Source organism: Crocodylus siamensis, chromosome 4 (assembly GCF_052110815.1).
Source record: "Crocodylus siamensis isolate JL-2025a chromosome 4, ASM5211081v1, whole genome shotgun sequence".
Classification (NCBI taxonomy): Eukaryota; Metazoa; Chordata; order Crocodylia; family Crocodylidae; genus Crocodylus; species Crocodylus siamensis.
Window position 1 is genome coordinate 22309063 of NC_143398.1, and position 26283 is coordinate 22335345.

Consider the following 26283-nt stretch of genomic DNA (forward strand, 5'->3'; position numbering starts at 1 on the left):
GGCAGGCTCACTTTTTCCTGCAGATTCCAGAATGAGTTGCTGGCCAGGCAGTCAGACACCACCTGCAAACCCAACTGGGTTACCATGTCCTCACTTACATGACATTTTTGGCACTTATGTGTGGGTAGGAATTCTATTCCTGGTTGTGTACACCTGTGTGAGTTGATGACTATGGGCATGTGCGACAGACTATGCACTGGCCACGTATGTATGTCTACGTGCACACACCTGCCCTTTATGGACACGTAATGGCATTTAAAGCCCCAAAATGTAGGCTGAAATGCATGACTAGTGAGTGTGGAGGTGAGGAGGAATGCCTTCTTACGGCACTCCTTTTGAAGCTGGAAAGCCACAAGAGGGAGACACAAGAGAGGATAAAGAAAGCAAGCCACCGAGTATGAAGCTCAGTAAGGTGGCCATTGAACTCCAAGAGTGGGGGACTAGGTTCTAGCCTTGAGCCTTATTCTTAATGAAGTGGAAACCTCAGTGCACTCCACTCATTTTTTCCAGTGCCTATGAAATACAAGAGACAGACTCAGCTTCAAGAGAAAGTGCCTGAGAAGGGGCTGGATATTACCTGACCTGTAACATGACAGTGCTGTGCTGGGAAGTCAGGGAGACCCAAGTTCAAACACCTCTTGGCAAGGTGAGCCTAGAATCCAGGTCTCCAGCTTCCCAGGCGAAAGACAGAAAGGCCCTCCACCACCACGTGGTCACAGTCAAGTACACGCAAAAACAGAATGCAACCAGGAACAAAATCCCTACCTGTAAATGCCAAAAATTCTACACGCATGACCAAAACCACGCACAGATCAGTGATCAGCAACCTATGAAGGCTGTGGGCTGGACTGACCCAGTTTGCAGCAGAAGCAGATTGGTGGGCAAAAGGACCCAGACACCATCAGCGCTTTCCCCCACATGGCAACATCAGGAGAGTGGCTGTAGTCAGCACTTTTCCTCCAAGCATTTGTAGAGTGACTACTGCTGAAGCCCCAGGCCAGATCAAATGGCTCTGGGCCATAGGTTGCCAAACCATGACTTAGACTATCAGGAAGAAACTGAAGGTGACTATTCGTAAGTACTAAGTGGGCACATCTATATGTGCCATTAATGCTCAGCAATAAATGTTGGAGCTTATTGCTCCAGAGGGTTTTTTTGCTCCAGGAAGCTCCCAGGCACACCATTTACATGTGTGCTTGGACCAAAGCATGTTGAGCTAGGTTGCAGCAGCCCCAGCTGCCAGAGAACACAGGGCTGCTCCGACGGGGCTCAGTGTGCTGCGGAGGCTGGCTGGGACACAGGGGTGCAGTGCCAGGGCTGCCTGCCAGTAAAGAAGCACCCTTGTGTCCCAGACAGCCAGGTCAGCATATACACATGAAAAAACCCTGCAGCAGAGCTTATTAGTTTCCTGTGCCCTAACAGGCATATGTAGATGCTGAGACATTTACTGCAGAGCTATTAGTCATCTTCGTAGTAAACGTCTCATGTAGGCACACCCAGTGCAAGGCAGTTTCAAGTGGAGTAAGTCATCCTGCACAAAGACACTTAGTTAATAGTAGGTGCATCAGCTTCTCTTTGTAGACAAGCCCCATAGTGCCTTCACTGTGGATTATACCTGATCCTTCCATCTCAAGTCTAAACGCACACATGTCCAGGAACAAAAAGTACTGTTACCAACTTTCAAATAAACTGTAAAAAACTGTTTTCTTCTGTTACCTTAACACTATGCTGAACTTTACTTTTTGCATTATAACTAGGTAGAACGTACAATGTTGTTAATAGGAACAAAAATCTGTATCCACAAGGGTTATTTTAATCTGGAGTAAGGTTCACTGAAGATCTACCAAACAAAGAACCTGAACATGACCCTAATCCCATATTCTAGTCTGTTTATTCTGTTTATGAATATACAGTTTCCTTAAACCCATAATAAACTTTTGAGTTGCTTTAATTTAAAGATTCTATCACTATTACAGAGGCAAAGTTCATAATGGGAGCATCCTTAAAAGGATTCATCCTTGGCATGGTGTATTGCCAAGATACAGTGTAGCTGCAGGGGCTCTGTAAGAATCATCATACAATAAGTTTCTTTCATATATACACACTTGCTGAATGATCAAAATACTATTTTCACGAGTACAACAGAAGACAGAGGCTCTCAAGTAGTCCCTTTTCCAGTGCGTCTTGAAAGGTCTGCAAAAGTAGAAATACACACCATATTATATTGTAACAATAAACCAACCATCAGATAGAAAGTTTGTAGGAAATTCATGTCTAAAGACTGCAAGTGATGAAACAGTAAAATGAAAACTAAAGAGTGTTGGTTACTTATAACGAGTTCTCTTTTACTTGTAGGTCAAATATGCTAAAAACATACAGATACTTTGATAGTCTTCTAATCCCCGATGAACTCAAACACTGAAGGTAACATACACAGGCTAAGAGAATTCAATATTGTTCCAAGGCACTTACTGAATCTCCATGACTAGATGAAAACCAGAACAAATTAGGTTTGACAATTAAACAGTATATAATATAAAAATAACCTTTTGCTTACAATTTACAAAATGTATTACAATCTTTATCTCTGCTAACCTGCAATTCTGGCTACATGTCCAGAATTTTTTTTTTTTTTTTTTTAAATCAGAAGCTATTTTCTAAAGCTTCAGGGTAAATAATTTACAAATAAGGTACACAAAAATTTAGATCATGCAGAGATTTCTTACATCTTCTGTTAATATTTTATGATTGCAACTTTATCAAATTATTTACCTACTTGCCCTATACATATACAAAATAATGCATACACGGTAATTAAATGTTAGCAAAAAGTAGTCCATAAACTCAGTTTGTCAAGAGTATCACTATATTAACATATGTCTACAAGCAGCGTGTAACAGGGTTAAGAGACATTAAGGCAATAATACTTGAAGTTACAAAATAAACCCTATGTAATACTTTTTCCTAAGTGTAATAAGGCAGGTAGATGACCCCAGCAAGGTTGGGCTGTAATACTGGAATCCACTGTTTTGCGAAATGCTTAAGGTTTCACGTGGGATGTACAGTAAAAAGTGTACCATTCTGCATTTAAATCTACACTGCTGTGTGTTAGTCCCCCAGAATAAGAAGTAGAATACTATTTATCTAGTTCTCAGTGGCACTTTAATATTCCAGTATAATTTAAAGGATGTGGATTATAGTTCTTGCATCATGTCCATTCTGAAGGTGGCTCTCTTGGTCCTCTTGGTTTTCTGCAACGGTTCCCAAAGCCTAAAGATAAAACATGCAATATTTCTGTCAACTAAAGACACTAGTAAGCACTTTGGGGAGGAGGTGGGCAAAAAAACCACCGTTCATGCTATTATAGAATCCTTACTATTAAGATATCCTTAGGAGGCCTGTAAAATGGTATATAGTCTCAATACTGCAATTATTTTGTTTTCACCTCTTGGAACTGTGCTAAATCACAGTTACTAGCCACATTATTTAAACCCAAATTTGAAAGGTACTAACTCTATAATGCAGACTTATAGCCTTTTATCATTTGCTTAGTTTTCTTCTGCACAAGCCTTAATACTTTAAGTATTCTTACTCAAGTTTTCATAACTGAACCATGAAAATATAATGCAATCATTAAATATACACTTTGTGTAATTTCTACTACATGAAAGATTCACAAGATAACCCAACAGAGAAAATCCAAGCCTTTGTGCAAGTAGTGTCAAAATAATGATAAAAATGAAATAAAAATGCATTAAAGTATACCCATTTTCTGAAATTAACATAATATTCACATTTCCAACTGGACTTCAGCTACTCAATTACAGCTTCCAGCACTAATTGACAAAATACTTCTGTCAGATCCATACTAGTAGTTCACTGGCTCAGGCAATACCTAGGGACCTACTGAAATTGTGATTTCGTGGATTTCACAAAATCTGGCATTGCCAGCTAAATGCGCGAGGGGAAAAAAAGAAGAATACTTATAGAAAATAAGTGCCAGCTTCCCAGAGGGAGCCAACAGTCTTCAGGGTGTTGCAGCAGCCCATCAGGGCAGAGACTGGGGGAGGGGGGCTGCCCACTCAAAGGGCTGATGGCAGTAATTGGCTGCAAGGGCTACCTGTCATGTGGCCCTGCCTCTCCAGCAATCAGCAGCACAGGTCAGGGCTATATGACAGACAGCCCTTGCAACCAATCAGCAGTGAGGGGTGGGGCCACCGGGGCCCCTTGGCCAGAGGTATGAAGGGCCTGCCACACACTGGTAGAGAAATGGCTGCTGGGCCACATGTTCTGCCCATGAAATTGTGAGGCAGCCGCCTTGAATTCAGCAGGTCCCTACCAATACCAAAAAACCCCCTGCCAATGTTGCTACAGTTTATATTAACATTTTTATACTCAAATAAACTAGCCTGTATTTTCCAAAAGACATTTAACGTGCAAGTTTGGAAAGTCATGTTCCCAGTTAAGGTACTAAATAGAATGTGCATATACTGAAGAAGAAAGTAAGTAGTTGGCATACAACTGCATTAAATAAACAAGTACCAAAAAGTGGTCAATTTTGCATGAATTGCACAATTACCAATATCTGTCATCTCTGCAGGAATTTCTGAAATTTGACCTCTCATATCAGTAGAACTGGAAAGAGAAATCTGAGGTATAATATCTGTTGGTGTTTTGTTGCCCGTTTCTGGATGATCTGGAAAACAATTTTTTTCATTTATTATACTAATTTTGTGGTTCGTTGTTTCTAAGTCAAACCTGGCAGAAATTTTACATTTGCAGAAAACAGAGCTTTTGTAAACCCCCAAGACTAACAAAAACACCATCCTATTAGATTTTTTTTTTAAACACACTTGGAGAAGCACTCGCAATCCAAATGCTGCAGCACTGGGAACAAAGTGAAGTTAGCAGCGCTTGTTTTCATTGTCCAACTAAGAGAAATAGAAATCTAAATATTAAAGTTCTCACATTTTTACTATATAGGGTTAAAAAATCCCTCCAATCTTACTTGTACACTATATAAAGCTACAACTGAGTTTTTGCAAAGTATTACTGCACAGGCTGAAGACACTACAAATTATGGTAGACTCCAAAAGAACTAAGAATGAGATGTACATGTGATAAAAAGTACACATTATATATTCTGTCAAACTGCTGATGATATTAGTGAGACAACTGTCATGAAGTTAACAAAAAAGGAATCACTCCACTTTTATAACTTGTATTACAGGGATTAAACTGACAATAATATGAAAGATATCAAATTAACTGGTTGACACCTTCCATTTTATATCAAAATTTTGGTTACAATTCAAGAGCTACAGCAGCCTTAATCATTTTATCATGCCCACAATAGATAGAAAGGCAAAAAAAATTATATTACTTCTAAAACTGAGAACATAAGAAATATTATACTAGGTCAGACCACTGGTCCATCTAAACCCAGTATCCTGTCTCCAACAGTGGCAGGAGTAGATAACTTAGAGGACAACTATATTAATAGGGTATACTCAGAACCGTCTGTCCCCTCCTACTCTCCCTAGCATCTGCCATTATTAGTTTAGAGATGTCATTAGGGTACATCCCTGGTTATTCTGTTCAACAGCTATTAATAGATCTATCACCCATTTTTAGACATTTTTTAAGACAAAATTAGACATTTCTAGACCAGATTCAGTGTCTGAAACTTTAATGACATCACACAGAATGCTAGAAAATTAAGCTCAAAACTAATCTTTGCAGATACATCACTATTTTGAAAACCTGTACATGTTCTGTAGTTGGGTATCAGCCCCAGGCACCAACTGAGAGGGTTGCCACAATGGTAGCACCCAGGACAACCACACTATTTCCACCGGTGCCTGTGCTGTGACAACAGCACCCCATGTTTAGGGAGCTTGTGCCATGGCAACAACAGCCTACTCTTCTGCAACAGCCACTGAAGTGCTCAACATCTTCTCTCCTTACCCCCCACCCAATACTCAGTACTCCCTCCTCCTGACCTGAGCACTAAAATTCCTAGGTCATACCTCTGTTAAATATTGTTTTGACATAACATCAGTTTTGGTCTACAGAAAAGACACCACCTGAAGTTCCACAGACCACCTTCTTTTGAGGTTGTAACAATTTAAAAGGTTTGCCAACAAAATTAAAACATCTTGTGTCAAAAAAGGAAATCAAGCAACCAATTACAGATCTAAATAAAGGATTTTTTTAGACAAAAGAGAGAGAGAAAGCTTTAACCGGTTTTCTACTGGTTGGTTTCCTTATGGTTAGGTAACCAATTTCAAACTAACTGCCCAATTAGCTGAAAAATAGCTAACTAACTACAAAATGCTTTATTAGTTGCTCATCTTTGTTTTTTAGGAAAGTTTAATAAACAAATATTCCAAGAGTTCTACCTTTCTACTAACTACTGAATGGATAAGGCCTAATATTTGGCCCCTCAGAGCTCCTGAAATGCGTGCACGTGCACACACTAAATTAACAAGTTTTCAGTTGAAAGCTTTATGTTTTGAAATTTATCACTTACCAAGTTTTGCATGCCCAGTTGTTCTCAAGCCCTGTTAAGATAAAATATTGTATTTTAATATGTTGTTAGAATGCTACAAAGTATAGAAAGACAAGGTTCTTTGGGTGAATCTGGTATCTTTTATGAGATCAACTTAAATAGTAGGAAAACAATTATTAAGCAAGCTTTCAGGTTCAAAAACCCTTCATCAGGCTAAGGAAGTTTCAGCAGTTTAGTGTGTCCTCTTCCTGACTGTATGCATTGTATGTATACCAGCCCAGTCTCTGACTTCTTTACTTTTCATTCCATCCAGGAAGAGCACACACCAACTGCTGAAACTTCCTTAGCCTGACGAAGGGTTTTTGAATCCGAAAGCTTGCTTAATAATTGTTTTCCAACTATTAAAGTTGGTCTAATAAAAGATACCAGATTCACCCAAAGAACCTTGTCTGCTTATGTCCTTAAACCAGCATGGCTACAACCTACACCCCTGTAACCAAGTATAGAAAGTATATTTGAGATGTTCAAGAAAAAAAACAATACTTTTGGAAAGCTCTAATAAGAACTTGAACAAAAAATTACTTCTTATGTACATCATTGTAAGATTCATGTTGAAACCAGCAAGTCTGAGGACCAGAAAAAGCAGGTAAGTGTTTGTTAATTCCTTTTCAGCTAAAATCATTTGACTGAATTCTAAGAAGGGCCAAGAATGCTCCCACCCTACACTTTGAATAATATAACGGTAAAACCATCATAGTTTAATATTTTTCTTCCTTATACACAGCACAGTCCCCACTCCTAAGTTTTTTCTCTGTTGTAGTTTGCCTTTAATATGTATTTTCCTATAGGAAAAAAGATTGCAAACTACTTTTAACCAATGGAAAATGTCGTTGTTTCTAGCACTGCAGCATGAAAGGCAAGAGAAAAATAGTTCATCTATGCCCAGCATTTAATTATTTGCATAAACTGTTCCATTCCTTTCACTTTCATTTGCACTCCAGACTATGCATCTGGAAAGGCTCCAGTCCAGTCGGGACCAACTTTTTTGCCAGGTGTGCCAGACATTAGCGGTGTACCCTGCCCAAGTGAAACTCTTCCCCTTCCCCTTCCCCAACCTGATCTGATGTTTTTTGCTTCCTGCCCCATGATCCCCAGCCAGATGTACAACTCTGCTTTCTGCTTCCTACCCTGCACTCCCTGCCCAGTCTTCTCCTCTGCTTTCTACTCCCCGTTCCCCTCCCTGGAGATTAGCCACTCCAGCTTTCTTTCATCTTTTGAAGCATGAGTGGCAAAAATACTGAACACTGGAATGAACAATTCAGCACAATGGGATAAAAGTTGTTCAGATTCAAATGTAGAAGGTTAAGCAAAGTTAAGCAAATGGGTAAGTTATGTGGTCAGCTGCAACTAATCAATAATTACAGATCGCTATTACATTTTACTTTTTGGTTGCAGGTTCAAAAGACTAGGTTTAGAACAAAAATTAGCATGGGTTTGTTACAATACTTACTGAAGATACTGTTTGTTCAGAGAGATGTGGATCATGCAGTATATTCCAATCAGCAGATTGTGCAAGTGTAACTGGCATGGGCAAAGACGTGTCTAAGAAAAACAGAAAAACTCAAAATGTACTTCAGATAACTGGCAGTTTCATGAGTTTTTTTCCAGCATCGTTCATGGGTATGATGATGTTCTAGAGATACAAATTTTTTCTTCCAACACAGCTTTATAACAGACAGCCCTCGATATATTTTTAGTCAATATTTTGTTCAAGTTTTTGAAGAACTTAGAACTACAACTTGTGAACTTCATCAAAATGGCAACTTTAACAGGAGATGAATGTTGGTAGTTACGAATTTCTTTTCATCAGGCAACTTCTCGGGTCCGTTCCAACTCTATGATTCTAATTGCTGTGTGAGGATGTTCATTTTCAGATGAATATTCAAAAATGTAATACACTAACTTCAATTTCTTGCATAAGTTTATATCCATGCGATTTATATAATGTATGATGATGCCATAATGACAATAGCCCTGTAATGTTTTACCTTAAATATATTGGTTTCTTAAGGTAAAGTGCCTATTTTGTCTGGAAGCTTCCATTTTAAATGTTTTATATATTGGCATTAAATACATTCCAACAATATTTGCATGCAGTGTTTCTAATAATCAAAAGAAGAATAAACTTTGATTTTGTTTGCTAACTTTTTAATATCAAATTAATCAGTATGCTCTGTCTGCCCTAACCCTCTCTGAGACCGCTCCAAGCATCCAGGAGTGCACATTTTCTTCCTGTTTGCACAGTTACCTTATTTTCCTATGCATTTCCTAGCATATGCTTCTCTTTGTTCTCTTGAACAAAACTGCTGAAGCAGCTAACTCCTTAAGAAAAAAATTAAAATGAATGGCCATTTTTCCCCTAACAAAGCTTGTCTGAGGCCGCTGCATCTTTAGAAAATATTTTTAGAAAAAAGAATTGTTATTTTGCCTCCATCTCCAACTGTTCTCAAATGAGGAAATCAAGAGGATCAGTTGGAAGGAGGTATCAAGTGGGAATCTTGTAGGTCTGTCCTGGATCCAATATTGTTTAATATCTTCATTAACAATTTGAAGGATGGGAATGAGTGTATACTGAACAAATTTGTAAATAACACCAAGTTATTTGGGAGGTAGGATTAGGTTTCAGAATGTCCCTGGTAAAACTGAAGAAATGGTCTGAAATCAAACAAAATTCAAAAGGGGCAAGTGTAAAGCCACACACACAGGATGAAACAACTGCATGCACAGTTACAACTGGGGAATGACTGGCTAGGCTCCAAGTACTGCAGAAAAGGACCTGGGGTTTACTGTGGACTATAAGCTAAATATAAACCAACAGTGCACTCTTGTTGGAAAATAAGCCAAAGTAAACTACACTGTATTAACAAGAGTGTCACATGCAAGTCAAGGGTGGTAATTTTTCCACTCTTAAGCATGGGTTTGAAGCTTCACTCAATGCACTGGGCCTAGTTTTGAACTATCAAGATGATACTGTCCTGTGCTGTCAAGAGGGAAAGACTATCACTTAACACCGAGAACAATAGGAGACAGTCTTCTCGAGATGACTACCAACAGTTGCTGCTCTAAATCCAGGGAGAGTGGTAGCTGATAATCATCTTGAAAGAAGGCCTTTCACAGAGGTCAATACTCTTTAGTAGGGGCTGAGAAATACTTTCACTCATTTTTACTTACTGCCCTGGGGACTAAAGAGAACCTATTGAAGCAGCCAGATAAACATCACGTAACCAGGAGAGTAATGTAGCCAGTCTCCACACCCTGTGCTAGGTGGAAGATCTACTCCGTTCTATATTAAACACATTAAAAAGTCAGTATCTGTGTCTTAAGAAAAATCAAACCCTTCAGTCATCAGGAATACAGAGACAAACTGCCTTAGAAAGCAAGCAGCATAACTTACATTGTTCACTGCTTTACACATCCAAAATACATCCACCACTGTATAACAGAGAATAGAGCAATTCATGTCTACACATTTCAGATACCTTGCATCTTTTTTCATTCCTTCTCAGGAAGGAACTGTTGAACAGGTCATAAACTTAATTCTCAATGTTTTTAAGTGTCCCAGGGTCTTGCACAAATACCAAAGCATTACCAAAATAGTCAAATTAAAACAGAGCTTCTCAATATATCTAACACTAAACACCGTTGAGGACTAAACTTTAGATTTCATTTAGTACTATAGCTTAAAATTTGCTTTTTAGTTGTTTTACAGTGTAAATAAAAAGCAGCAGCATTAGACATGGAATGGGTTTATTCTGGTTAAAAATCACGAAGTGTAAAAGAAGAAACTTACTCTGTTCATTTGCTAGGACAAATGACTCTGGTGTTCTTTCTGGTAGTGGGGGCGTGGAATCTTCACTGCCATCTGCATCAAAATCAAGTAAAGGGTTTTTAGATGAGAGAGCGTGCGAGAGCGTGCACATGATTTAACCTGTTTTCTAATATCGCATTATAAGTCAATTTCTTGGAAGAGTAAGCCCACAGCATATGCCTTCGTAAAAAAGTAAAGCTTAAAGCAAAATGGAAAAAAATGCAATACTGGTACATAATTTTATCATTACTATTTTAGCATGCCAACTCCTTGGGGAAAAAAGACAGTCTTCTCATTTAGTGATAAGCTCACTATGTATGCTTAAATATCAGATGAAAATGACTTCCTATTTAGAACCTCTGACTGTCCTCCAGCACATGTTTGATGGAAGACAAGAATAAATATTCAGTAATAAATAACAGCACCACAGTAATACTAAAAAATATTTTGTTCATGAAATCAGCAGTGGAGCAAATAATGCATTACTACCTATTCTGGATATAGACAAAATTAGGGTGCCCTTCATTACAGAGAATTCTGCTACTCATTCTTAAACTTTTAGTAACAGAAGTGTCATATATTCACAATAGTTATAGTGTTTTAGCTGCAATTTTGCCCTGTGTCGATACACAGCAAAAAAACAGTGGGCTTTGCAGGCCCACTATTTACATTTAGTCCACTATTTCAGACATCCTGAAACAATGTCTTGTTACAGAGGTAGGAAGTGTTTCTACAGGCCCAAGAAGATTGGGAGGGGACTCCTTGTAGCTCAAAGAGTGACAGCCATTTGTCATGGCCTGTTTGCAAACTGGTGCAGAGTTTACTCTCTAACAAGAAAGATATTTCTCCATGGAGGTGACATAGGTCAGAAGTGAGGAGTGTGGACTAACTGCATCTGAACTACTGGAAGTAGTCATTTACCAGATTGGCTGCATCTCAGTTCAGGACTATATCAATGGACTGAGGAAAGAGCATAATTCAGGATATGGAGCAAGGGGAAGAGTCGACAACATTTCTAAACAAAAAACTTTGTTTGACCTATAGTGTGCTGGTCTTAGCACTGCAGTGACAATCCACAAAGGTGACAGCCCTGCTCACCAGAGTAAAAAGCTGTAATTATACTTAAAAGAAAATCTGGTTACTCAGATTACCACCTGTTAGTGGGACAGAAAGTTTAATGTTGAAAGGTCCAAAGATATCACTGCTGTTGTACCAGAGGGACTCATGGCTCTATGTTTAAAAGTAAGATTTAATATCTTGTTTAATAATTTATCTGATTGTATAAGTTATTTTGTCTTTTACTTGCAAGCCAACCTGAGTCCTTCTTGCAGGGGAAGGGCAGCATATAAATTAAATAAATATGCTAAGTACTACAAGGACAGCTGAACAAAGTGGCAAAATGTGCAAGGTGATTGAATTTTTAGAATTTTCAAACCATCCTGCAGACAGAAGATAATGACAACAGTATCAATTAAAGCCAGCACTTCAAGACTATGTCTTGAGTGGCTTAAAACTGTTATAACATTTTGCAATTTCCCTTAAATTGCCAATGTTTTAATAAGACATGATGATATTTCTGGTCCACTTTACCTATTAGCTCCAACTACTATCTAAAGTTAATAACAGTAATGCACAATGCCAGAACTTTTAAAAACTTGGCTTTTCCAGAGTACGCTATCAAGCACATACAAGTCGCATTAACAATAATACTACTATAGAGTAGGCAGGCATAAAAGGGTTGAACAACATATTTGAGTCTTAAAATTAGGCAAAGGTGACTGCTGATGTGCAAAGACAAATGCAAACAGCTATGTAGAAAATCATGTACTGAACTTCACAAGCTCCATCTTAAATGTAGTCAGATTCTCCCATTCAATTGGAAGGCTGCTCCAGAATCCCATTTTAATGACGAAAACAGTAGGCACAAAAATTTAATCTTTGGGAATTCCTGTTTTTGTTTGTCCTGTCTAAGAGTGGAGTCACATAGGAATGACAAAGAAAATGCAAGTAAAAGTGTGATAGTCCATTGTGTCTGCTCCTGTACCACATCTTTGCTTGGAAAAGTTCAGAGTGCAGCACACACATCCAGGCTCCCAGTCTGTCTTCCGTTCTGCACTTATTCTTGCAAATTCCGTGTGGGATTTTGTTTTATTCTACACCATCATTTATCATGGCACATATATAATAATGTGTCATGACTTTTGCCCCCTTCCCTGATTTTGCCTCAATACAAAAAATGTCATTTGCCTGTGGTTAGAGTCAACATCTCAAAATCCCTTTCATAAACTTAAACTCCATCTTCCTCACACTTTTTTCTTGGCTTCCAACTCCAACTATTACTTTCCATTTCCAGGGATATGGTTAACTTCTTATTCCTGTTGCTTTTGAAAGGTCAAAAATACCATCTCACATCTGGTTTTGCTAGAAAACGTACTAAGCTCAAAAAATATTAAATCAAGTTAGAGCTGCTGTTTGACTTTGAAGATGTTATGTGCTGGACCAGTAGAATACCTTTCTTTCTGCTAGAGCCAATATATTACTCAGATGCTCATGTCATAAAACATGCTAATTTGTATCAGTTTAGCTAGAACTATTCTCTGGTTGCTTCAGTTTTTCACAAACACCTGACAACTCTCTCACTAGCTGTCAGCATATCTGTAAAATGGCTTCTCTTATAAAATTCAAGAGTAGCCACTCATTCAAAAGGGCTGCAAGGACAAAGCGTTTGTCCTGAGATCCTATGTGCTGACTCTTTGGCTAAATTGACCATCAGATGTTTAAGTACAGGAACTCTACTATAAAAGCATCTACATAGGGATCAGTACAAACTAATGATTGATAATTATGCTAGTACCATTCTCTATGCTGGAAACACAATGGTGGAAATAGAAGACTGCCCTGTGACTAGCCTTATTTAATCTCAAGTCTCACAATAAGGCATTTTTAACAGTGGCACACCAGCATGTAACAGGGCAAAGTTCTGTAGTGCAAAAAAAGGTCACACAAGCCTGTGCTGCCACTTCGTTAGGCCTTTTTATTAATCACTATCATTTTACAAAACAATCAAGCTTCACTATAAGCTTGTACTGTGGTTTATGTTTTATAGTGACTGGAAATCCCCATTAAATAACCCCATTAAGTTGGAAATAGTAGTACCCCTGGGTCCATCCTATCTGAATAAATGTATTATATACCTTAGGATGCTCAGCAGCGAATGCAGTAGTGATAATCTTGGCCTAAAGCCTTGATTTTATGGCTGAAGTAGCCCATAAAGAAATAAAGTTACAATTTATAGTCCTCATTTTAAAGGATCATCTGCTAGATTATTGTGCACCATGTGTTCCACCACAACAAGGCTGGTCACAAGGAAAAACTGAATGTGACCATAAAACATGATTAAAAGTGTACCAGGAAGGAGAAAGGAACAAGACAAGGAACTGGATGGGGCAAGGCAAGGAGCAAGATATATGGCAGAGAACAGAGCCCATCAGAAATCATTGTATGTTTAAAGAGGAGAGTCTTTTCTAATGCTGTTTACAGCCTTGTCAAAGGCAATTTAGCCTTTATTTATTTATTTTAAGGAATACATATTTCAATACTGCAATTCCATTGAGCAAGCCCTTGAGTGCCATATTTCTCCTAGTTCCTGTCACCATATACACAGTAGCTCTTGAACTCCACTGGTATTCATATGTCCTCACAGTGTCCAAACCAGGAGCTTAGAGATTTGAACTTTCACTGTAGGAATTGTAGGAAGACAGATATTGATTGCCCTGGGTAAGAACAGGAAAAATTTCTGCAAGTACAAATACAGTTCTCTTTACTATGTTCAATAAAGCCCATTTTGACAGACGCATTGGAATGGAACACAAAGGTCTTTGCTTTGACTGGATTAAAAAAAAAATTAAGCATGAAGTAGTGACTTAACCTTTAGATTATGTGTAAACTACGCCTCTGCTTGCAAGAGACATTTAATCCTTGAAACCATGAAAGACATAATGGTTTTAGGTTTCTGAATAGACATAATTTCTGACAGAAGATTAGTATCAGAAAAAAGACACAGACTGTCACAATCTGATGGATGCCCCCAGAGCTCTGAATTTCTCCTCACTAGGGATCTGGCTTTTTATTTCCCATGGAAAAACTGAAAAAAGGTGGATTTTCACTTCTACCAGAGAACAATGCGGATTTTCCATTTTAATGGAGAAACGCACAGATTTTGCACTTTTGCAGAGACCCCTCTGCAGGCTGGCAGATTTCCAGCCTGCAAGGGGCTGGGGGAGCAGGAGGAGGACAGTCAGGCAGAGGGTACCATGCGCATACATATGCAGGTGGGTGCCAGGAAGCCTGGAGAGCAGCTCTTGCAGGTAAGACTAGTGGGGAGGGGCAAGGGGGGATTAAGGCCCCCACAGGGAGAGAGGGATGAGTTGGGTAGGGCTGGGGCTGCTGCCCAGCTGGGCAGCGCATGGGGCTTAGGGCCTGGGGCTACTATATGCAACTGCAGGGTCCCAGCAGGGAGTGGGACGGGGCTGGCTCCCCACTGCTGCGCACACTCCCGGAGGTGGGGGCCCATGGAAGGCATGTGCCCCCCAGATCTCCACACAGCACTGGGGCAGGTTCAGGCTGCCTGCTGTGGGTTTGAGCTTGGGCTCCCCACCCTGCTGCCTTCCCCCCAGGGCCTCTGCTGTTCAGCAGACAGGACTCAGCAGGGCAGAGTGGGGCTGGGCAGGGAAGCTCCTTGCCACTGCAAGCCACATACCACCATGGCAAAATGCCCCCTGCATGCCTGGTATTTAGAATGTATTTTATTATACCAATAGGCTTCCAAATTGCTTTAAAATTGTAAATATACTAATAAAACATTGTGGTTTTTTATACACACACACACACACACATATACGTGCGTTTCATTTTAATCATGGACTGGGGGGTGGTATCAGAGAATCTGAGGGTTTTTTGGTTTGTTTGGTTTTTTTTTAAATCAGAGAAAACCAGGATCCTCACTATCCTGCCCCAAGGAACAGACCAAGGTTTGCTGTGTGATAGCTCCTTCTCCCCACAAACCTCCATGCCACTGTTCTTATACCAGAGCTCACAATGGCATCAGGAGAATCTCTGACAGCTTCAAGCAACTTCGCCTTGGGTTGTCAAAGAATTTTAGGTCCCCTTTCCATAGACTGGGTCCTGGAATACCATTAACCCTGCGATCACATTCTACCACAGGCAATAAGCAAGATAACAAAACAACGAAATAATTTAATCTTATAGGAGAGAAGAATTATACAGGAAAAAATGGACATATCATTTGAAGACAGAAGAAAAGACAAGTAAAGTTTCTCACCTTCTCAGAGTCCTGCCAGAAATCAGCCTTCCTGCTGATCCTACCAGTCGTAACTACTGCAGATCTGGGAGTCTCCCAAGACCTGGGATACTCCAAAGAACAGGACTCACAGGCAGCTCCTAAACGCCTCCAAACCAGTCCTTCCCTGCCATCAGCATTGTCTAATTGTTCATGAGTCTCATAGTTTCATAGTTCATAGTTTCTAGGGTTGGAAGGGACCTGAGGAGATCATCTAGTCTGACCCCCTGCCATGGCAGGAAAGAGTACTGGGGTCAAATGACCCCAGCAAGGTGTTCATCTAACCTCCTCTTAAAACCCCCCAGGGTAGGAGCCTGCACCACTTCTCTTGGAAGTTGGTTCCAGATCCTAGCCGCCCTGACTGTGAAGTAGTGCCTCCTGATATCTAACCTAAACTTACCCTCTGCCAGCTTGTGACTTATTCCTGGTCACTCCTGGCGGTGCTCAGGGGAACAGTGACTTCCCCAATGCCTGCTGATCCCCCGTGACTAGTTTATAACAGGCCACAAGATCCCCCCTCAGCCTTCTCTTGTGGAGGCTGAACAGGTTCAGTTCCTCTCCTCGTAGGGCCTGCCCTGCTGCCCCCTGATCATGCGAGTGGCCCTCCTCTGGACCCTCTCCATGCTGTCCACATCCCTCTTGAAGTGCGGTGCCCAGAACTGGACACAGTATTCCAGCTGTGGCCTGATCAGTGAGTGCCGCATAGAGGGGGAGGATCACCTCTTTGGACCTGCTCAAGATGCATCTGTGGATGCATGACAAGGTGCGGTTGGCCTTCCTGACTGCCTCCCCACACTGCCGGCCCATGTTCATCTTGGAGTCAATTATGACTCCAAGATCCTTTTCCGCCTCCGAGCTGACAAGAGGGGAGTTCCCCAACCTGTCTCAAAATCCTTTAGAATTTTTTCTCCTTCCTGGGGCATCTAAAATTACTCTAGTTAATGCCCCATCTTGCTGAGATATCTTTGCAACTGGGAGGCAGGGGGGGTATGTTTTTTCCCATAAACTGGGTTCCACTCCCAACAGTAGCCCCTTCTGCCCGTGTTTGGGAGTGGAAATTGTTCTTGCCTCTGTGACAGAGTGACAAGAGATACTCTGTGATTTCACTTACTCCTTTTTCCTTAAATATCCATCCCTCAGTTCCTTTGACTAAACCATATTCAAAATCACAAAGATAGATTATTAGCCAGTATAAGACAGTGATTCTCAACAAGCTACAGCACTCCGCGGTGCCCTAAGACCCTTTCAAGCGTGCCATGGGATGCCAGGCACTGTTAGCACTATTAGGCATGCAAACATGATTCATAAAATAAACCCTAAGATTTCAAATAAGAATTCATAGTGTTAAAACCATTCTGACCTGTTGTGCTCCGAGTTCTTTGCAACAACAGAACTGCTGTATTATTATTCTATAGTCAACAAGAGTGAAATTTTTTTCCAAAGGGTGACTTGAATCTAACAAGAGGCATCGAGGCCAACAAGGGGTGCCTCAAGTGTAAAATGGTTGAGAACCATTAGGATAATCCAGCAGTTCCCAAACTTGGACAGACTGCGCACCACCAATTTAAAATGATACAACCTTCAGTACCACCATCAATTTTTTCTGTTCAACCTTACATAACACCAGCAAATTTTTGTCATATAAAGTAATTATAATAAATATGTTAACATTCATCACTGACAGGTTGTCTGCATACCACTGGTACCCGTACCACAGATTGGGAACCGCTGGCATAATCCATAAACTATAACATAAGCCATACTGTGATAAGTGACATAGTTACAGCATAACATTGGCTATTCAACAAGACAATACATGCCCTATCAATAAAACAAAAAAAACCTGAATGGCACTTAGCAAACATCCGAAATTATAGTGGGGTTCATGACACCAAGGTCCCCTCTATGTGTTACATTAATACCACAATTAACATGTCAATTTCTGGTTGGCTTGCATGGTGCCTGAAACTGAACATGTGGCCTGGCTGACGATCAGTCTGGTCCTGGAACTGCACTGGGGTCAGTGCCAACCCCAGATCCATGGGCACCCAGCTTGTAACCTGCCAGTACACGGGGAGCCCAGGACCTGAGTAGGAATTTCAGAAAGCAGCCAGCATAGCTTAAATCTTTCCCAATTTAAAAATCAATGGTAGAAATATCCTTCTCCAAATTTTAGGAGCAACTTGGTGACACCTGTTCAGAGTACAAGTAGTACTTCTATTCAACAGCATCTTAAATGGGATCTGGTTTGTAGAGATGCCCTGTGATCCTGAGTTCCACCTACACTACAATTGTGAAAGTATGGCACAATTGGGATCTGATCCGCAATTCCACCCCCCCCAAAAAAAAAATCACAGTTCTTGCCATACATGTATGACAAGGCAGGAAGAGTGATTGCTGGGAGTGGGGATCAGATAATAATATCTTCTAGGGGCCCAACTTCCAGAACACTGCACTGAAAAGAACTAAATGTCAGTACCTCAAGTCACCCAACAGTTTTGCTTCATACTGAACCATTCATATTGATGACAAAAAACATACTGATTACAAAAAAGGGAGGTGGCTTTAAAAGAGGCTTCAGTGTTCAAGTGCCCATTAAAGCACTGCTCACTAGGCTATCAATCTACATCATGAAGCAGCTGAGGCAGTCCAATCCAAATAGCTTTACTCAAAAAAAAGATACCAAATGTAATTGTCTAAGTTATAAACCTATTTATCATCAAAATCTGGTGCTGGGAACTGCAAAAGCCAAAGGGTCCAAGAGTAGTAGCAGAATTTCATGTTCAACAAAAAAGACAGATAAGCAATTCTCGCTGCTTTAAGTAAATAAATACCTCCATACAAATAATTAATAAACAGTGTAAATTGCAGGATGCTGATGTTTCATGCTTACTACTTTCAGACATGATTGTTCAAACTCCAGATAACAAGCAGAAGTTACATTTGTGGTATGTACACAAAGTTAATATGAGTAGTTCATGAAACCAAAGTGGTAGAGGAAAAATGAACTACTCCAGGTAAGAGGAATGTGGCCACATCAGAGTAAAAATAGGCTATTAACAAGTTGTTAAGCCCTCTAAATATAGAACATAAGATAATTTATCAAGGTCTGCAGTAACATAAGAATATTTTATATAACTTTAGGGAAAAATAGAAGAAAGAAAGAAGATTTGGGTCTTGCTGAGCAACTACAAGGCAGATATTTTTTATTTAAAGTATAAATTTTAACTAGAAGTTGCTTTCCAATGCTATTTTAAAAAAAATAAATGTTTTTCCACTCTACAGGTTTAATCATATTAGAAAAGTGCCAAATGCAGCTGAAATGCCATAGAACCCACCTTTTTCATCTTCGGAATGTGTTACTATTGGTACATCTTGCCTAGCGATGGACATTGGCAATACTTTTCTAGCAGAAATGTTTTCAGAACTAGTGGCAGCAGAAACTGTGGCACTTGCGGTTGAAATATTAGATGTACTGCTGGTCAGGACTCCATCAAAGTTCCTCTCATCTGTGTCAGAATCATCTGAATGAAGAGGATTAGTAAAACAGAGGGGTGCTCGAACTGGAAATGTACTGCTATGATCCTCAGCTGTATCACTGGAAGGGGGTTCCACTTGAGATGTGGTGTTTGATACGAGAGTTGCAGTTTTTATACCACGACACAAGACGTTTGGAGAGAGATCCTCGGACACAGATGCAGTTAGTGCATTTTCAGACCCATGTAGTGACCACAAAGCATGTTCCTTCTCTTTGAGACACAAACGATCTGGTCTTGGTGGAGTGTCAGAACCCTTCTGACTCTGCAGCTCTTCTGGTGAAGGTACTACGGCTGTGTTAGATTCCAGACCGGAGTTTTGAGAAACATCAACAAGTGAACCCCCTGAACTCTGATCCTGTGGCTTACAGGTTTTATCCATTACAGAGGCTGTAACAGGCTTAATTTTAATTGCATGTCCTCTGTTTAAGAGAGTGTTCCCCTCAAAGCTTCGTGGTCCCTCCTGAAGAGGTACTTTCTTGATTTCAAAACTTAGGTTCCGCTCAAGCTTTTTCTCTGCACGTTCATTAGGTTCATTCTTCCCTGAATGTTCAATTGATTTGTTATAGTTTTCATTGAGGTCTGTTGAATGTTCTGATGAAACCATGTGCAAAACTGGCTTTGGATGGTATCTGTCATTGTCCTGCCATACAGTAGTGACTGTTGGATAGGCTGAAGGAGGAGATGGTGTTAAGATGGGTGGTACAGGCTGAGGCTCTGGCGGTTGCAAGATTTCTTCCTTAGCATCTCCTTCTACAAGGCAACTGCAAAAAAGTGAAGAGAGAGTCTGTAGTTGCACAAGAAAGCTCATAATAACCACCCCCCCAATTCACAAAGATACTCAGAGACCAATATTAAACTCTAAGCAACATTTCTAATGCCTGCAGACAGTTATAAAATAAAGATAACATAGCACAGTGGTGCTCAACCTTTTCAGAGCCACAGCACCCCTCCACCACTTCTTTTTTTTTTTGTGACAGTGTCCTCAGCCGAGAACCGCAACAGGTGCTGCCTCAGCTTATTTCAGTGCCTCTCAACCCGGTGTTCCTGATTCCAGGTAAAACCACCCCATGCCGGCTGCACAGCCAACCTAGGAAGGGCTGTGGCACATGCATGCTCTAGAGCATGAGCTGCCTCATGTTGTGCCCCTTATGCTTCTTCCAAAAACAGAAGCAAGCAGGTGGAACTGCAGCAGAAGTGCACATAGGACAGTTTTACCTGGCTGCTGTGTACACAACCCACAGGGGGTTCATGCAACCCTGGATGAGAAACACTGACATAGCAGGTTTGAACTAAGCCACAAACAGGCAAAGAAACAAGTGATGCATCTTACAAACTAATGATATAACAATAATACCATAAATATCCCTTAAGAACTAGAGCATGCAAACCTTAGCCCACATGCATATACTCAGGATTTCTCATTTTTGTTCCTACAGCTGACTTTTACAGAGTGGTTGGGCCCCCTTGTGGCAATACTGGAGAAATATTTTCTAAGAAAAAGCCAGTTCATAGTATAAGATTTACATAAAAAGTACATAGCTTTCAGTAAGGCTGTGAAAACCTGCATTAAATAAAAGACAACTACAAAAGACAGATACACAATGTTTGATATTCAGCCCCTTCTAACCCCTCTCAGGGCCCAAGTCTGACTTTTACAAACACTTAGATACAAGCTTTTTCTAAAGTTTTAATGAGGGTGGTTATAGTTACAAAATTTGCATATAAGCCAGCAGTAACAACTATTATTATCCAATGACACAGCTGCAGTAAGTTATGTGCTCAATGATATAAAAACAGATTAGGAGATCACATGTGGCTCATGTTTAGAAAGAAATTATAACACTTTCTTTAGGAGAAGGAAAGGTGACAAGTATAGGGTTATAGATAAGTCAGGTTCATAGATAATTTAGTGGAGCACGATCTGACAAATAGCTTACAATTTCTATTAAGGATCATTAAAAAAAAATGAAGCTGTTGTTTCTGGGATAAAAAGATGTATTTTTAGTCTTATGGTTTTATACTTGCGAAAAATAGTTCCCCAATAAGAAATTTACTGCCACATGGAATTAGAATAAAAGGTCATCTGCATGTTTAATCTAACTGAATGAATACTTGTTTAAAAAGTCTAAAAACAAATAGGAAGTCCTTTTCATTCAGATGTAATAGAATATTTTTTTTCTTTTCCCTATACAAGCATAAAATCTAGCGACTCTTGGGATACAAAACAAAAATGTTGGAAATATTGTTATACAGTAGCATAAGATTGGAGAAGTATCTTTAGATTAAAAAAACAAACATTTCTATAGTAGGATGCAAAATATAACAATAATAAATATAACATTGGTATAGTTAATGAAATTTGGGAAGATATTTTACAAAGACCAGAATCAGGCTCATGATCGTATGAAATACCAACCACATAGTTTATACAATTAAGTTCTCTTATACTGTAGCTTCATGAAAAGAATGGGTAAAAACCCAGGAGGAATGAAGAGTCAGATGAAGCTCAAAAGGAGTAGATAAAACTTTTTTTTGTCTTTTGTCAAAGTACAGCAAGACACACAAAAGAAAATAAAACAGGGATTTCTACAAATATGTCAAGATTAAAAAGAAGACCAACAAAACCATAGGTCCCTTATGGAATGCATAAGGCAGGTTTTACAGAGATTATACAGGGAAGGCTTTTTTTTTTTTTTTAAACTTGTCTTCACAAATAAGGGCCGCTATCAGATGAGAGTGCAGTTGGCAGCAAAGATAGGGAAGGAGACAAAGCAGCCCAGAGTAATGACAGAACAGCCAAGAGAAGCTAGATGCTTTCACATTGGCAGAGCCAGACAGGATGCACCCTAGGGTACTGAGACCTTACAGAGGTTGAGCAAGATTCCAGATGATTAGGAAAGGGGCAAATATAGTGCCCATCTTTAGGAAAGGAACGGAGGAGGATCTGGGGAATGACAGACCAGTCAGCCTGACCTACCTGGCAAGATCATGGAAGAGGTCCTCAAGAAATCTACTATGAGGCACCTGGGGAGAAAAGGGTGATCACAAACAGCCAGCATGGATTCACCAAGAGCATGTCATGCCCAATGAACCTGATGTCCTTCTATAAGGGGACAGGCTCTGTGGATTTGGGGGGGGGGGGAGAAGAGCAGCAAACATAATACAATCTCAACTTCTGTGAGGCTTTTGACATTGGTCTCCCACAATATTCTCATTATCAAGCTAAGGAAATGCAGACTAGACCAAAGTACTATAACCTGGATACACAACTGGTTGGATCATTGTGCTCAATGGGTGGCCATCAATGGCTCAATGCCTAGTAGGGAAGAAGTATCAAGTGGGGTTCCCCAGGAGTTCGGTACTGTCAAACATCCCCATTACTTATTTGGATGAAGGGATAAAGTGCGTGCTTAGCAAATTTGTTGATGATACCAAGTTGGGTGGAATTGAAGACACACTGGAGGGCAACATGACCTGGAGAGACTGGAAAAACAGTCTGCATCCAATCAGATGAGATTCAACAAGGACAAGTGCAAAGTTGTGCACTTACAGTGGACCATGAACTGAATGAGCCAACAGTGTACTCCTGCTGCAAAACCCCCCCCCAAAAACAAAAACAACCCCCACCCTCCCCAACAGCAACAGCTTATGGCATTTTATTAACAGGAGTGCCCCTTGAAAATCAAAGGTAAGTGATTCTTCCACCCTCTTCAGCACCGGTGAGATCTTACCTGAAGTACTTATTATGTTCAGTTTTGAGCCCCACACTTCAAGAAGGATGTGGACTGACCAGAAAGAGCCCAGCACAGAGCAGCAAAAATGATAAGCAGAAGCAAGACTTACAAAGAAAGACTGAAAGAACTAGGCTTATTAATCTGGAGATAGCCCTTGAAGATGACTAATAGGGGATCTGATAAGTCTTCAAATACCTCAAGGATAAATTACAGAGAGGATGGAGATGGGCTTTTATCTGTGGCCACAGGGAACAGGACTAGGAGCACTGGCCTCAAGATGCAGCAGAGGAAATTTATATTGGGGATTAGGAGGAACTTTCTGATTATAAGTGTGGTCAGGCATTGGAACAGGCTACCTAAAGAAGTTGTTAAATATCCATCCTTAGGAGTTCTCAAAAGCATGTTGGACCACACTTGACTGGAATGGTTCAGTCAGAAACAATCCTACCTTGTGCAGGGGGCTGGACCATATGATTTTGTGAGGTCCCTTCCAGCCCTACTTTCCTATGATCTCATAATCCTATCTGTATTATCAATATTTCATACCAAAGTTCTACAGAGAAAACGTGAGTAAATGATGATGCCAGAACTAGAGTTTCAACAGACTTTGAAATATATTATTTTGAAAAAAAAGAATGGAAATATCTGAAAATTAATTGGTATGACAAGTGATCCTAAATTGGATTCAGTATACGTTAACGTTACTCTACTATCCCTTATGTCTTGTTAAAAAGCAGTATATAGAAATTTTTTGTATAGTACAAGTTTAAAAGTAAAATGTTGGTATGACTGAGGATTTATTGAGGCTAAATGTAGTCTCACTGCAAGAATGAAATCAAGTTTGTATTTGTCATCGTACAACATGGGTTGGTAACCCGAGAGCTGGGTCAGCAATCTGTGAGGCTGAGGCTTCAGAAGCCAGGAGTCTCAGCGACAAGGGCTTTGACTCCACCATGCCACAGCTGGGTGGTAGGCAGAAGCAGGTGCAATAGCTGGGTTCTAGTGCCAACCTGCCTCATATCCAAGCCGAGCCATTCCAGCCTGCCACTGAGAAAGATTACCAAGCCCTGTCATATTATACGGCCTTATATTAACAGTGATTAAAAGGAAGTGCTTACAGATTAAAAGGAAGTGCTTACAGAAGTCATTTCCTAGACCAGACCAGGAGTGGCCAACCTGTAGCACAGATGCCATGACTGAGTGGCACATGGCAGATTAGGGAGGCAGCAGGGAACACAGGAGCAAATAAGGCAAAAAGCAAAGTAGCAGATCGGCAGGAAGCAGAATACAGAAGAGAAGATGGGGCAGAGGAATACAACTGGAGTGACATTTGGGGAGGTAGCGGGTCTTACTTTCTGGCATGCCTGCCAAAAAAGCTGGCTGCCACTGCCCTACACAACATGTGTTCAGTTTTTAGAAAGCAAACCAGGAATAAGCTTAACACCTGCAGCATCTGTTAATGTGAGTGAGGGTATTCAATTGATCTGGAACACAATTTTTCAATATCTTTTAAGGAAGATTTTTGCTCAACTATCCATGTAGCTGTTCAGTTTCAGAGATAGCTGCACCCTTTAAGGTTTTGTATACATTTGTGGAATGTTCATGTAATTAAAGAATTAGATTTTCAAATTATAATCTAAGGTACTATTTCCTGCTCTGGATGGTGTGTCTACATCCCCGGATGATACAGAAAATATTTCTAAATACATTAGAAATAGATTTTAAAAAGAAGTGAAAAAAATAAGCACAGAACAGATGCTTTTTGGCTCAGATATGCTGCTTTCCAGAGGTTAGTAAAACCTAATCCACCCTCAACTTGTGTATGAATTAAGAGCAAAAGCCTGTGTTTTTCAATGTGTTTCATAAAAATGTGCCACACTAGATTATGGCAGGCAGGTGGCAGCAGCAGTGGGGAGACCCACAATACTTCAACTCAACCATATTCTTCATGGAATACAAGCGAAATACAAAGTAAAGGTATTCTTTCATAAACATTACACAGCTTTAACAACATGCGAGTTTGAAGTTGACTATTTAAATTATTTGTAACCATGGAACTAAAGCCAATTTTCAAGTGTCCAAGTACATTGAGCACTTCAGAGAATAAAGAAAATCTGTCTAAACAAGCATATCATGTATAGTATATGTATAAAAAACAAGTGAGCAGTAGGCAATATCTCAAAAGGGAAACGCATTTGTATAGTACATCCATTTGTCATAGATTCATAGATTGTAGAGTTGGAAGGGACCACAATGGATCATCATATCTGACCCCCTACCCTTGGCAGGAAAGAGGACCGAGGTCAGACGACCCTAGCCAGGTGACTATCAAGCCTCCTCTTGAAGACCTCCAAGTTAGGTGATAGTACCACCTCTCTTGGAAGCCCATTCCAGATTCTGGCCACCCTTACTGTAAAAAATTTCTTCCTAATGTCTAACCTAAATCTACTCTCCACTAGTTTGCACCCATTACTCCTAGTTACTCCCTGGGGCACTCTGGTAAATAGTGTATCACCAACTCCCTGTTCTCCTCCCTGGATAAACTTACAGGCAGCTACAAGATGGCCCCTCAGCCGTCTCGTGAAGGCTGAAGAGATCCAGATCTCCCAACTTCCTTTCGCAGGGTCTTTCAGGGAGGCCACTAATCATGCGAGTGGCCCTCCTCTGAACCCTCTCCAGATCCTCCATGTCCTTCTTGAAGTGCAGCGCCCAAAACTGGACACAGTACTCCAACTGCAGCTGTAGTACTGTATTTACTCAAATACAAGATGACCCCCTAATAATTAGATTCTATACATAGAAAATGTATACATTTGTTATAATTTTCCAGGTACAGAATCTAAGTATTGGAGGGTTGTCTGTAATCTACCCCCTTGCACAGCTACAGCAGGGAAAGCAGTGGCTGAGAGGGGATGGGGATGGGAAGTCAAGTGCCCCCCCCTTGCCCTCTACCCTTCCCACTTTTTCCCCCTGCAGTCTACCTGCCCCTGCATCCCCCAGCCTCTACCCCTCCCCTCAAAGTCCCCCCAGTCTCTGCCCCATCCAAACCCCAGCTAACTGTCAAATGCTGCTTGGGCTGCTCTCTCCAGAAGCACAACCCATGGAAGCTCAGCCCTTGCCTGGCCATGCAGGGGAAGGAGCAGGGGAAAGAGCTTTCAAGTGCTACAGACCTGGAGAGACCCCCCCAGAGCTGAGCTGCACCCAACAGTAAAGGGGAGGGAAGGGGGGTCAATGTGTGGGCAGAAGCTACAGAGGGGAAGTGGGGATGGGAG

The 26283-nt window shown here is 40.5% G+C and overlaps 1 protein-coding gene across 2 annotated transcripts in view; it reads right to left on the minus strand.

Annotated features, from left to right (window-relative positions):
* Nucleotides 1–2324: 2324 nt before the first annotated feature.
* The window catches only part of PTPN12 (protein tyrosine phosphatase non-receptor type 12), a 126173-nt gene continuing 102214 nt past the window's right edge, over nt 2325–26283 (minus strand). For both annotated transcript variants that reach the window (XM_090041936.1, XM_090041937.1), the window contains exons 13-18: nt 19077–20038; nt 10362–10433; nt 8022–8113; nt 6533–6563; nt 4580–4696; nt 2325–3270 (exon numbers count right to left, since the gene is read on the minus strand). In XM_090041936.1, the coding sequence (XP_089898062.1) occupies nt 3209–3270; nt 4580–4696; nt 6533–6563; nt 8022–8113; nt 10362–10433; nt 19077–20038 (1336 nt within the window). In that variant the 3' untranslated portion in view covers nt 2325–3208. The remainder of the gene's footprint in view (nt 3271–4579; nt 4697–6532; nt 6564–8021; nt 8114–10361; nt 10434–19076; nt 20039–26283) is intronic.